This window comes from Crocodylus siamensis, chromosome 7, assembly GCF_052110815.1.
Source record: "Crocodylus siamensis isolate JL-2025a chromosome 7, ASM5211081v1, whole genome shotgun sequence".
Lineage (NCBI taxonomy): Eukaryota > Metazoa > Chordata > Crocodylia > Crocodylidae > Crocodylus > Crocodylus siamensis.
Window position 1 is genome coordinate 3,069,854 of NC_143401.1, and position 13,765 is coordinate 3,083,618.

At 68.6% G+C, this 13,765-nt stretch overlaps 1 protein-coding gene across 1 annotated transcript; it reads right to left on the reverse strand.

The window, feature by feature from the left end:
• Positions 1 to 1,638: 1,638 nt before the first annotated feature.
• ZNF683 (zinc finger protein 683) lies at positions 1,639 to 12,007 on the reverse strand. Its single transcript, XM_090057578.1, has 6 exons — positions 11,562 to 12,007; positions 5,490 to 5,696; positions 3,556 to 3,799; positions 2,616 to 3,454; positions 2,187 to 2,315; positions 1,639 to 2,076 (listed from the first exon to the last, which is right to left on the reverse strand). Exons 2-6 carry the CDS (start codon positions 5,655 to 5,657, stop codon positions 1,720 to 1,722), a joined length of 1,737 nt encoding a protein of 578 aa, XP_089913704.1. The 5' UTR covers positions 5,658 to 5,696; positions 11,562 to 12,007; the 3' UTR covers positions 1,639 to 1,719.
• Positions 12,008 to 13,765: the final 1,758 nt, after the last annotated feature.

Below are 13,765 nucleotides of genomic sequence, written 5' to 3' on the forward strand. Positions count from 1 at the left end.
GCCACGGGAGCAGGGCTGGCCGTGGGCCGGGCCACAGCGGGAGACGACCGGAGCCTGCTGGGCCTCAGGAGCTTTCTGCCCCATCCCAGCCTGGGCTGGAGGGGCCAGGGGCCAGGGGCCAGCGCCTCCCTGCAGCCCAGACTGGGGCAACCGGCAGCTGCTGCCCCAGCGCCCCATCCTCCCCGCGCCCAGCACCTGGCCCCAGCCGGCAGCTCCCCTTACAGCGGCATCCCAGCTTGCGGGGGAGGTCAAGGCTTGCGGCTGGGGTTGACAGCCCCCCTCCCCCTCCCCCAAAGCCCTGGAGGGGGGGTCCCACACGGCTGACACCTCCGGACCTGCCGGCTGGGCCTCAGGGACCTCAGGAGGAAACAGGAAGCCGCAGCGCGAGCAAAGCTCGCTCGCACTAACGTTGGCACAGCCCCTCACCCGCTCCAGCCACGCTGCAGGGAAGGGCTCCCGCAGTAATGCAGGCTCCCCCCCGCGGGCCTCTGGGGGCAGCTGAACAGCCCCAGCGCACCCCTGGGCAATCGGCGCCTCCGCCGGCCACCTGCCCCGCCGGGCCCGCGGCCGAGCTGCTCCGCGCCTGCCCGGCGGGGGCACGGCGCACGGGGCCTGCACAGCCCGGGCCGGCCCCGGCCCCCTCGCCTTGCTGGGCAGAGGGAGGGGCTGAGGCTTGCCCCCAGCCCCCCCCCCCCGATATTGGGGCAGAGCCCACAGGGCAGTCCTGTGCCCCTGCCCTGCTGGCGGCTCTTGCCCTCTTCTTCGGGGCAGCGGGCGCAGGGCCCGGGAATCCCCACGCCGCGCGTGGAGGTAGGGCTGAGGTGCTGGGATCGCTCTTCCTCACAGACCACCTTGCCGGGGTCGTGTGACCCGGCACTCTCTCCTGCCGGGGCAGGGGGCGGACTCGGTGATCTGCCCCGGTCCCTCCCGACCCTGGACACCACATCTCCCTGCTCCGTACGTCGCACACGCTGGAGACGATGCCAAGGCGGAGGGTTTTATTGAAGGAGAGCAGCGGGACGAGAGCCGGAGCCCGGCAAGGCTGACGGCTTGGCAGAAGCTTCGCCCAGCGGCGCTGGCGGGGCCGGCCCTGCCCGCGAAGGCCGGCTCGCTCCCGGGGAGCTCGGTGGGCCGCGGAGGGCGCGGGGCGGCGCGGGGCGCGGGGGCCGTGCAAGGGGCGTCCCGGAGACGGGAGCTGGCAGTGGCGGGGCCGCCCTGGGAGCCGCTCCTCCGGCCCCGCGCCAGGAGCCCCGCGCGAGCCGGCGTGCAACGCACGGGCACAGGCCCCGCCGGGCCTCCGCCCCCGCCTCCCCACTGCACGCCGTCTCGCACGGGGCAAAGGCTGGGCAGGGAGCTCCCGCCGGCCCCGAGACGACCCCCTGCAGCCGAGGCCTGAAAGCTCTTGACGGGCCAAGGCGGGCGCCCCGGCCGCGGGGGCAAGGAGAGATTAAAGCTCTTTCTGTAGACTGGGGTGAATGCGCCCGCCACCCCCCACCCCCCCCCCGGGGGCAGAGGGCACCAAAACCACCCTGGGCCTGGCGGCACTGGGGGCTCCCTGAGGACCCCGCCGAGGGTGGCGGAGGAGGCTGCCGCAGCCCCCGGCACCGGGGCTGCCTTGGAGCTGCGGAGGGTTGGGGCCGCGGGGCCTCTCGCCGACGAGGGCGTCCAGCCGCCGCGCCCCCCCGCCCCGCAGAGGAAGCGGCGAGGGAGTCCAGCGGCTCAGGCCGGCTGCAGGGGGGAGGCTCCCCGCGTGAGCGGCAGCCCGCGGCGGGGCGGGGGCCCCGGGGCCGAGCCCGAGGCCTCGTCGCCGAGGAGCAGGCTGTCCGCCAGCCCCGCGGCCGGGCCGGCGGCGGGCAGGCGGGGGCGGCAGGCGCGCTGGTGCGGCGCCGGGCCGAGCGGGCGCGGGCGCGGGCCGCGGTGCCGGCGCTCCAGCTCGTGCAGGCGCCGGTGCAGGCGCAGGTGGACCTGCTGCGTGAAGCGGCCCGGGCAGAGCGGGCACCGGTAGGGCTTCTCGCCCGAGTGCAGCCGCAGGTGGGTCTTGAGGTTGCTGGTGCTGCTGAAGCGCTTGCGGCAGACCTGGGAGCAGAGAGCCGCGTGTGACACGGCCGCAGCGCCTCGCCCCGCCGCCCGGCCGGCGCGACCCCGCGCCCAGCCCCCGGGCGCCGGCAGGAGGGAGGCTCCCCTACCGGGCACTCGTGCGGCTTCTCGCCGGTGTGCACCAGGCGGTGCTTCTGCAGGTGGGCCAGCTGCGTGAAGCGCTTCTTGCACACGGGGCACTGGAAGGGTCTCTCCCCGCTGTGCACGCGCAGGTGGACCTGCCGGGGCGGGGGCGGGAGGGCAGAGAGGGGGACACTGGAGAGACGAGCCGCGGCGCCAGGAGGGCGCTCCAGGCCCCCCGCCCCTTCAGCCCCAAGCCCCCCCCCCCCCAGCAGGGAAGCGGGTGGCACGGGGCCGCGGGGCCAGGTGTCTGGAGGAGGTCTAGGGCACTGCTAGATCGAAGACAAAGCCTAAGAGGTGCTCTCCCCCCAGGCACCCCCGATAGAGGGGCTGGGGGAACACAGGGCGATCACCGAGCAGCTCCGGGAACTGACCACCCGTCTCCTAGCTCCCGGTACCTTGAGGTTGGAGAGCTGCCCGAAGGTCTTGGCGCAGACGTTGCACTCGTACTTGGGCCTGCTGCTCTGCTTCTTCGGGGGCAAGGCCGCGGGCGCGGGCGCCGGGCGGCGAGTCTTTGGCATGCTGAGGTTGACGGCGTCCAGCTGGGGGGCGAGCCGGCAGGGAGGCCTCTGCGGCTGTGCCGCGGCGCGGGGCGCGGCGTCGAGCGGGCAGGGCTGGAGCCCGGGGCCCAGGGCGAGGCAGCGCGGCCGCTGGAGCTGGGGGTCGTCCTGTTCGCCGAGGGGCAGCGGTGGGCCAGTCCGGTGGGCCCCGGGGTACGGGACCAAGCCTTCCCGCAGGGCCTGCCCGTACCCCCGGGAAGGCAGCCCCGGGGGGGAGGGCTCCCCTGCCCTGCCCGCTGCGGGCGGCGCTGGGAAGGGCGAGGCGCGAGGCACCAGCAGCACCCGGGGGCAGTGGGCTAGGCTGGGGCTGCAGGCATAGAGGTACCCGGGGGGCCAGCACGGCGGGCCAGCGAGGTGCCGCTGCAGCTCCGGGCGCGGCGAGGCAGCGAGGCCGCAGGGGCAGGGCCCGGGGCCGGGGCCGGGGCCCGGCTGGCTCGGGCCGTCCCCGTCTCTTCGGCACGCGGGACCAGCCGCTTCTCCAGCCGCATCGTGGGACACCGGGGGCCACGGCCAGACGGCACGGCCTCCCGTGCCCCTGCCCGGCCCTCGGCCGTCTGCACGCCTCTCTTCCTCCTCTTTCGCGGGCTTGGCGGTGAGGTCGTGGCAGGCCGGGGTGCCCGCCGACGCCAGCTGCTCCGCGCCCGGCTCCAGGCAGGGCTTGCCCACCCCCTGGGGCTCTGCGGGGAAGAAGCAAGAGCCCATTACTCCGGCGCTGCAGCAGGAGGGTGGGTAGGGGATAGGCCCCCCACCGCGGAGATCAGACACCAGGTGCCCTCACCGAGCTTTGCAGCCAGCGCCGGGCGCTGCAGGCGCTGGGCGACCTCGCGGCCGGGCCACGCGAGCAGCTCGGCGCCGGGCAGGATGGGTGCCAGCGTGTAGAAGTAGATGGCCCGCTCGTGCTGGCAGGCCGCCGGGCTCTGGGCGGTGGTGCCCGCGGCAGGGTAGACACAGCGCATCCAGTCGCGGTGGCGCAGGTCGCGGGTGCCCAGGACATGGGGCAGCTGCCCCCCCAGGGTGTAGACCTGCAGCGGGCCAAGGGAGAGGGCAGCACGTCGTGAGGACAGACGCGCCGTGGCTCGGCCCGGCGACCCACGGGGAGGAGAGCACAGAGCAGGGGCCGGGGAGGGCCCGGGCCCGGGGGGGAACAGCCCGGGGTCCTGGCTCCCGGCCGCGCCCAGTCCAGCAGCCCCGCTTCGGGGACATGGCCCAGGCGCCCTGGCTTCCAGCCCCGGTGCAGATGCAAAATCAGAGCTCCGGCGTCCCGGCCCCAGCCTCTGCCTTCACGCAAGCGGCGACCGGCCGTGAAGGGGGCTGGGATCAACGTGGGGCCAGGCAGCATCTGCAGCGCGGGGCACCCGCTTAAACCCCGAGTCCGCCGGGACCCCCCGGCCGCCCAGCTCCCCTGCAGGCGAGGGGAGCTCCTGGCTCCCGCCGGGAGAAGAGAGCCGAGGGGGTGATGCAGCAGGAAAATCCCAGCCTGGGGATGCCCATGCCCCTCTCTGCCTCCCCCGCCTGCCTCTCACTTCCTCTGCACCAGTTCCTTGGAACCAGCTCCCCTCCTCCCCCGGCCCCATCTTCCTCCGAATCTCCCTTCTTCCCAGCAGCTGCTCCCAGCCCCCTCCAGTTACGGTGGGCAGAGGGGAGCGGGAGCCCTTCCCTGCAAGCAGGGCACGGGCAGGGTGTGCTCTGGGCACAGCAGGTTTTGCTTCCCCGGAGCACCAGCGCCCAGGGACCTGTGCCACAGCTGGGGGGTGCTCTCAGGGAAGCAGATGCCTTCCTTGCCCCACACCTGCCCTGGCATCTGTGGGCGCCTGCCCCAAGATGTCCAGGCTACCTGGGGAGGGGGCCATGGGCTAAGGCTGCTGCCCACCCCCTCAGCCCCCCGCCACCGCTGCCTGCCTCACTCTCAGGCTTTGAGGGGAGGAAGCTGAGCCCAGAGGCTGTCACTTGGTGCAGACCACACCGGAGGCTGCCCTGCCCTGCCGGGAGCGCTCCGCTGTCACAGCCCAGCCTGGGCCCGGGCGCCGCAGTCCCTCGCCGCAGGAAGCTGAGGGCTGGGAGCAGCGTGCGCCTGCCTGCCTGGCCTGCCGATGGTGTGAGATAGGTGCGGGCGCCCGAGCGCGTGTGACAGGCGTGCAGGCTGATGGTGTGCGATACCAGCTCACACCGGATGTGGCAGCATGCGTGTGTGTGTGTTCCTGGGCACGTGGCCATTGTGACAGCGGACAGGCTTGGCTCTGAGCATCTCTGTGCTGGGGGGGCGGCCACCTGGGTATTTTAACAAGCGGGTGCAAGAATGCATGAATGCACAGGTGTGCGCGTGGGCATACGTGTGTGCCCGCGTGTGTACACATGTGCCCATGCATGCGGCATATGTGTACGTGAGTATGTGCGTGCACCTGTACGTGAGTATGCATGTGCATGCGTGTGCCGGTTTGTGTGTGCATGCATGCGAGTGCATGACTGCATATGCGTGTTCGGCCCATGGGCATGAGGGTGCACACTGACCTCCCTCCATGTGAGCAGGCACGTGTGTGAGTGTGCAAACGCTCGCCAGTGGGAGCACACAACTCTGCCCGCGGGCGCATAACTGCACCCGCATGTGACCCCACAGGGGCATGCATGGGTGAGCCCGCAAGTGTGCATGCAGGCGCATATTTGAACACACACGCAAAGCCCCGGAGGGGCCCCCACCCGCTGCCCAGCACCCACCTCACTGGGGTGGCTGCGCGGGAAGGCCAGGGCCCAGCCCAGGGAGGCCTGCGCTCGCGGGAGGTGGGGCCAGGTGGGGGGCTGGTCCTTCCCGACGTAGGTGCATCGCGCCTCCAAGTCCAAGTCCGCCTCCCTCCAGCGCGGCACCGGGCTGGTCTCTCCCCGCATTGCCGGCCCTTCACTCCGGCCGCAGCATGGGGAAGCCTGCTGGGAGAGGGGCAAGAACAGCCTGTTAGCAACCAGCTCTGGGCATGGCCCAGGCCTGATTGTCGCCTCCCGCCCGGCCCTGCAGAAGGCCCCATGCCCTCTCCCCTCGGGGCAACGGGCACGAAGGGGCGCCCCGACGCAGGTCTCAGCCCAGAGGCTGCGGGGGACAGCCTGCAGCGCCCCCCGGGCGCCGGGAAAAGCTGTTTGCATCGCACAGCTGATGCCCCGCTGCAGGAGCCCAGCCACCGCCGGGCTGTCCCGTGTCCACAGTAGCCTTCAGCCCCACACCTCCAAACATTTCTGGCTCAGTTAGTCCTTCCAGCCCCTGGTGCCCGTCCCCGCGGCCCCATCTGCCCCGCGCCTGTGCCCCGTTCCCCGTCATGCTGCCCTACAACGAGCCCCAATGTCTTCATGCGGACGTGGAGGTGGGGGCGGGGGTCTCCTTCCCTGTCAGCACCCGCCAGCGCTATCCCGGCTCCGACGCCCAGGGGAATCTGGGGCGGCCGACAAGGGCCGGGGCCCGTCAGGGACCGGTGACGTGGACGGCTGGGGTGCCGCCAGTGCCCAGGCCGGTGGGTGGGGAGCATGGGTGTGGAGGGACAGCGCTGGCTGCAGGGGCGGGGGGTGCTGCGGACGGGGGCAAGCATAGACCCCAGCACCCTCCCTGCGGAAAGCCTGGCGCGGCCCGTTGGGCTGCCCCGCGGCCTCTGGAGAGCTGCACGATGCAACCCGTGGCAGGAGTCTTCACCCAAGCCGGCACCAGTTCCCAGAGCCCCCCATCCCTCCCTCCCCGGCCCAGCCCCTTCCCAGCTAACCTGGCAGGGCGGGGGCTGGGGCCGCTGGGCCCCGACGCCACGCCAGCCCCGAGCCCACCGAGGCAGCACGGCGCGCTTCCGTGGCGGTGTCACCTCCACCGCTGCCCCATGCAGCCGCAGGCAGCCCTTGCCAGCCGGGCCATGCCTCCTGCCCCCGCCGTCCCTCCCCGTCTCCTCTGTAGCCGCCCGGGTCCCCGCCGGGGCACGCAGCCCGCGGGCCAGGAGCGCAGCCGGGCGCCCTCATGCTGACAGCCCGCTTAAGGGACACGCGTGCTCCCCAGGCGTCACGTGCCAGGGATTACATGGGGATTAGCCAATCGCATGCCGGGAGATGGCCCGTCTCTCACCCCGGCCAGAAAAAGGGAGGCCAGATGGAGGATTTAGTTGCCCTCCTGTTCAGAGGGAAGCCATCCTGGGGGGCCCTGGCCTACTTTGTGGGGCCTTGGGTTCAGCCTTCGCCCCCAGTGCAGCAGGCTTTGGCCTCCCCTGGGGGACGTTAGCCCAAGGGGGTGGGTTTGTGGGTCCCTTGAGCCCTCCATGCCATGCTCTGCGAGGAGGGGGCCAGCAGGTTGCACCGCTCCCGGCGACCCCGAAGCCAGTGCCCAGCAGCTGCAGGGAGCCAGGGCACGGCCAGCCCGGGGGCACGCAGGCCGCGGAGCTGGGGGGTCTGCATGGAGCTGCATCCCCGTCCTGCAGCGGACGCCTCCGTGCCAGCCCTAGAGCCCTGACCGCGGAGCTGGCTTGCAGCTGACAGAAATCCTGCTCCCAAACCTGGCAAGGGCTGCATCTTCCTCCAGCTCAGGCAGGAGCCGGCGTGCCCGGGCCGGGTGCCCAGGGCTCCCCAGAAGCAATGCGGGGAGGGCTGGCAGCTTCCCCCAAACACACCTGCAGCACCCGTGGCAGGCGAGGCACGCCGGGCTCAGCCCCGCTGCAGGACAGCGCAGGCCCGCGAGAGAGCGTGGGCACGTGCTGCGCGCGTGGGGTGCGACACAGAGCGAGGGGCCCGTGCCAGGGCTGCAGCAAACCACTGGGAGCGTGGCACCCCTTTGATGTGGTGAGCCATAGGGAACCCCGCCACCGAGCCAGACAGACGCTCCGGGCTCTCCAGAGCCGCGTCCTCCTGCCCGGGCTGCCTACGTGACACCACACCCTGGCGACCGGGGCTGAGCGAGGGCAGGAAACCTCCCATCCGAGCCTGTGGTTCTACCTGGGGCTGGTACAGTGAATAACAGCGGCCCTGGGCACGTCCTGGCCCTTTCTGCCCTTGACCAAAAGAGATTTGCAAGGCCTCACATTAGCCCTGGGGCGGCCAGAGCCCTGGGGAAACTGAGGCCCCACAGGGAGGAGCGACTCGCCTGGGTCTGCACAGAGTCACCCAGCCAGTGATGCCAAAATCAGACGGGTCTGCATTAAGGGAGCAAGAAAGGCGAGCGTCTCCAGTCGCCCCGCAGGCCTCGCTCTGCGGGCCTGTCCGGCAGAGGATCCCGGGGGCGCGGATGTTTTCCCCAGCGCTGGAGGGATCCGAGTCACGAGCTTTACGGCACGGCCCCATCTCGAAACGCCGGCCGTGCCGCGCTGGCCCCCCGTCCTGCCGGGACCCAGAGGAGCGGTTCAGCCAAGAGCGCCGGAGGCAGACAGCGCGGGCTGCTGCTCCCGCCGGCGTCTGCACGTGACGCTGGGGGAAGGAGCATCTGAAAGCCCCCCATGGCTTGAAAACCAGGCCCAGCCTTTTGCTCCAGGCAGCGAGGATAACCGAACCCCAGTGATGGAGACATCATCACAGAGCCGGCCCAGCCACGACCGCCTGCTGCAGGCGCTGGGGAAGCCACCTCCTCTCCTGCACTAGCTAACAAGCTGGCCCTTTCCCCGCAGCAGAGATGTGCGCGCCCACGTGGGGCGACTGCTGGACACGGAGCATCTGGGAGGCACAAAGCCAGCCACGATCCAAGAGACCCTCGAGGAGGGCGGTGGCTGGGGGGCAGGTACGGAGATGGGGTGCGCGGGCGGGCGGTTACGCGGTGCGGACTGCGCAACGGGTTTTTAGTACGCTTTGCTCTGCCAAGTGAACCACCAAGGCCGCTTGGCAGTGCTGGAGGTAAAGTTTTACATTTAGCTAGAGAGAGAGACAGAGAGAATTTTCTTTTTTGCAATCGATCAATCGCGAGAGAGAGGAGCCGTATGTCCTCTGCTGAAGCCTAGGGCAAGCCCAGAGCGAGGTTACTTGCCTCATTTAGGGCTGGACGACGAGCCCAAAGAGCCCGGCAGGGCAGGCGCCGGCCGTGGAACGAAGCAGCTCGTGTGCCAGGCTCGGGCCCGAGCTGAACTTGCCCTTGTAACTTAGTACGAGCAAATGTAAGGGCAGAGCGGCGATACCTATCACCTCACGTATAGAGGGACGTGCATTTTTTTACAACAAACAAAATGAACTAAGTACGAGCAAATAACAGCGGGGGGAAGACTGGCCGTCACGGCTCTACCGGAGAGCCCCCACGGCAGGGAGAAAGGAGGGGCCTTGGCCAGCGCTGCGTACATCGCTCCCCCAGCACGGGAAGCCGGAGCTGCAAGAGTCCGAGGATGCGTCTGTGTCTAGACAAGGGGCTTTGCTAGGGTGCAACGATCATGGACAGCAGAGCCTCCAGCCTGGCGGATGTGATCTGGGAGCAGACCTGCCCTGAAGCTGGTTGTAGAGGCACGTACAGTGGATTTAAGTCCCACTCTCGCAACAGGCTCCTCTGCACACCTGCTGCAGGCCCTGGGCAGGGCCGGACACAGGCATGGGCAAACCAGGTGGCCACCCGGGGCCTGGACAGAAAGGGGGCCTGAAAATGGTAATTTTTTCTCCCATCGTCTGATTATTATTATCAGTATGTCTGGGGAAGGGGGACCCGATACTAGAAGTTCACCGGGGCCGCCAGGAGCCCAGGTGTGCTGCAGTCCGTGGGGGTGGCCCTCCGAGAGGCTTCGCCCCCGTGTTAGAGCCTCTGCTCTGCAGGGAACGTGTGCATATTGCCAGGCATGTGTGGCTTGATCCAGGTGGGAGGCATAAGTAAAACTCCTGCCAGCCCCGCATCGGTTCAGCGTGCTCTAAGCCGTGCCGCATGCACCCACCGACAAGGAAAATGTTACCGAAACAGCAAACAACCCCCTCAACCAGAGAACGCCCAGGCCCCAAACACGCTGCCTTCCCAATCTTGTGACGGTGACTGCATGACACGCGCACGGTGACCTTTTACCACGAAGCAGATTTTCAACCTCCAAGCGCTGAGAAGCAGCAGCCAAGGCACAACAAGTGTCACCCCACCCATTTAATAAACAGCCTATTATTTTAGCAGAAGTAAAGCCATGCCTGCTGCATCCTGTGGCCTCGCTGGAAAGACGATCAATATATACTGCTTGCAACAAAAAAAAAGCCTTTGTTAAAGCACTGACCAGAGTAGGCAAAACTTGGCCTGCGGGCCAGATGGACACTCCTGCCAGAAGCCGGGAGGAGGAGATGGCCGTGCAAGCTGCAGGATTGTCCAGCCTGCATGATCAGACTAGAGCAACCCCCCCAGTCAGGTGTGCAACACGCCCGTGGTGCAGGACGTTCAAGGCACAAATGGAGTGCAATGCATAATTTGTTCGGATCGCTGTATGAAAGGCGGGCTGGAAAGCCTGGGACCTCTGCAGCAGCCTGGAGAAGCCCACGTGGCATCGCGCCGGCAACCTTGGCAGCCTCAGCTCCTGCTCCCTAACCAAAACGTGTTAAAGCCGTGCTTCTGGGCCACAAGTCGTCACCACCGACCCCAGCCTGCGGCTGTTCACAAGTACGAGATGGGGCTGAAACGTCCTGGCGGCCACTCGGCCGGCACTGCGGCTCCCGGGACGGCAGCACGGCGACACTAGTGATCAGGCTGGCAAGTGGCAAACTGCCCCCGCAAGGTCGCAGCTCGGGGTGGTAGAGCATTGCTAAGGCACCCCCGCCCGCCTTCCCTACTAGCTCCCCCGCAGTGCAAGGGGGTATGGATGCGCCGGGGAGGGGGCAGCGGCAGTTCATGGAGATTAACAGGGCTAAATACGCCCCCCGGCTCCCCAGGTAGAAGGCGCTCCCCAAAATGTGTCTGGGCAGCAACGCAGGAAAAGGTCCGGCCGGCACGGGCGCATCAGCGCCAGCCCCCGGCTGCGGTGCGCGCCCGCGGACATCCCAGAGCCGAGCACGAGCTGCTCCTGCTCAACCACGGCTTCCGCGGGCTGGTTTCAGACCTTCTGGGATTCTCAGTGGCAGCGCTATTTCCTGCCTTTCAGCTGAGGAATATCGCTCATCTCTGCCCCCGGGGCATCTGGAGCGTCCCCATCAACTACAGTTCCGCGCTCGAGAAGCCCTGCATCTTCTCCAGAGCCTTTTCTGAGCGCGGGCCAGCGACACTCATGTTAGCTGACACTTTTTCTCCTTTAGCAGCACCCTTTAAAAGAAAGCAGCTCCCCTCCCCCCTCCGATGAGGCTCCAGCGATGGCTGCACTTTAATGAAGCAGCCAGTTCATTAGGCAGCGATAAGATCGATCGCAAGTTTTCTTATTACAAAGCCGGCATCAGATTTAGCCCGTTCTTAACCACTCGTTTCCTTTGAAGGGCTCCAAGTTTTGCAAATGATGTGAGAAGTGATCCTCAAGCTGTCACTTAAAAACCTTCATTGGTTTCTATTAAAAAAGGGATTTTTTTCTTTGTGTGTGTGGGGGGGGGGGTGAGGGATTGTTTTGTTTCTGGAGAGAAATGGAGCGGAGCCCCGCTGGGGGACAGTGCCATCCCAGGCTGGCGCGGGCCACCGACCCTCCTCTTTGCAACAGGCCGGTGGGGCGCCGGGTCCGAGCCGGCCCTGGGCTTCGGGGGCAGACCCGGAGGTCGCGCCCAGCCCGCCGGGCCACCGGCAGCCGCCTGCAGGGGAGCTCCGGGGGAGACGCGGCAGCGAGGCAAGCAAAGCCGGCAGAGAGACAAGCGGGTGAGATCTGCCCCCCACCCCGGCCTGGAGGGAGGGGACCGAGAGGAGCAGGCTCCCGCGGCAGCGTTGCCTACCTGGCCGGGGCGCCTCGCGACTGCTATGATTCAGCGGCGGCGCTGGAGCCGGGTTCATTGACAGGAAGCCTCTGTCGTGCGGGCCCTTGCTAAATTTGGAGAGGCGAGGCACAGCCCCCTCTGCACTCACCGCAGCCGGAGGAAGAGGGGGAGAGCCGGGTGCTCGCTGACGAGCGCCGGCCAGAGGCGGGGGGCTCGGCGCCGCTCTCCCGGGCCCTGCCCCGCTCTGTGCCGTCAGGCGGGAGCAGCCAGGAGCCGGGCCCCAAGCACGCAGCCCCGACGGCAGCGTGTGCACGCCGGCCCCGCTCGGCCGGCCTCGGAGCCAGCGGCCCCGCTCGGCCGGGGGCGGCCGGCTGCTTCGCCGCCGCGGCCAGCCAGCCCCGAGCGCCCCGGCCCGGTTCGCCTCGGCCGGCGGGGGAGGTCTTTGCCGGGGAAGCGCTGGCTTGGGGCCCCTGCCGAGAAACAGGCTCCGGGCCCCGAGCAGCCCGTGAGTCACATCCTCTGCGGAGAGCCGGCCCCGGGGCAGGGGGCGACCCGCGGCGCGGGAGCCCGGGCTTCCCGCGGGGGGGATGTGGCTCCGGGGCCGCGCTGCCGCTAGGGAGCCCCGCGTGTCACCGGGCAGCGGGCTCGGGGCTGGCACGCCGCGGGGGGTCAGCCGCCCCGTCCCCGGCTCGGCCCTCGGGCGCGGGCAGGATGACGGCGCCTCGGGGGCAGCTTCCCGGCCCCCCGCAGCCCAGCTCCTTTTCTGCAGGCGAAACGGCCGGGGCCCGGCGGCTGTCCCCTCCCGGCGCCGCCCGCCCGGGACTGCCCCGGGGAGCAGGGCCGTGCCCTGTCCCATGGCCTGCGTGCCCTGGTGGGGAGCGTGGGCCGGGGGGAGCCCCACGCGCCTCCCCGGGCCGCTCCCAGTGACCGCCGCCAGCTCCTTTCCGGGCCTGCGGAAGGCGGGCGTCGGGTGAACGCCCCCAGCCCCGGGCACCGTGCTGCAGGAGCACGCCGGGCGCGGGAAGGGGGGTGCGCCCCGGGCTGGAAGCGGCGTCGGGGACTGGGAGCGGGGGAGTCCGGAGAGGTCTCACACCGCCCGGCGGTGAGAGGCTGCGTCTCTGCCCCTCCTGCCTGGACCAGCACATGAGATTTTTCTCCCTATGATTTTCCCGGTGGTCCACTGACCCAAATCCCTTCTAATCCCACACCCAGTCCTTCCCCCGTAATCACCTTCCACGTATGCCGCCAGGCACTAAGCCGGCTCTGGCCCCCAGCTGGAGCCCGTCTCTCCCCCACCAAGCAGAAGTCCCCAGGGAAGGGGGCACAGGGTCTCTGCTAATGCCTCATTAAGACCAATTAGCCACTTAGTATCTGGAACAAAGAGGGAGTCAAGGCAGCGGAGAAGGGCTGGGGGCGCGAGGGGTGCAGAGATCCAGGCCTGCACCAGAGATCGGCGTGTGCACGTGCACGCCCCTACGCCGGGGCCGCTTGCATGGCGCGATTGCCCACCAAGGCAGAGCGAGGGCCTGAGACCTGGCCGCTGCGGGAATGAGATGCCCCACGCCGGCGAGATGGAGAGGCCGTCCCAGACCGCAGCTCCCTGCAACACCCAGCGCAGGGGCCTTGCTGAAAGCCACGCCGGCAGGGCTGGCGGGTCACTTCCCACGGCTCCAGCCACCCTCGGCTCCCAGCGACACGGGGGACGAGCCGTTTCTGGCGATGCCAGGTCTTGTGCCCACCCCAGCACCGCCCACCCCAAAGCGGTGCCCTAGCAAAGGAAACCAAAACTCACGAGGTCCCCTGCTGCCACTACCGCAGACCCACACAGCCTCGCCAACCAGCCCAGCCCTGGTCCAGCTACACCTTACATATATTATACAATTAACTGCTTAATCGTGCAATAAATGTAGACTGGCCAAGCATGCAAAGTCACAAGTGCAGTGTAATTAGCACACAATTAACAGGGTAATCGTGCAATAAATGTAGACCGCCCGCATGTGCAAAGCACCGATCACTCCATAAAAACCACTCTTCGGGGTAGAGGGCCGATCAGGGACAAAGTTAGCATTGAAACATGCGTACCACCTTTCCACCTGGCTTCTTCGCTGCTCTGATGTGAGCGGGCGGCAGGTGAAGAGTGTCCTGGCAGAGCCTATCCTTTAGAGGTGCTCCCTAAGGAACTGGGGGGTAGTCCCTGGGGGGAGCAGCTGGGCGGTCGGTTG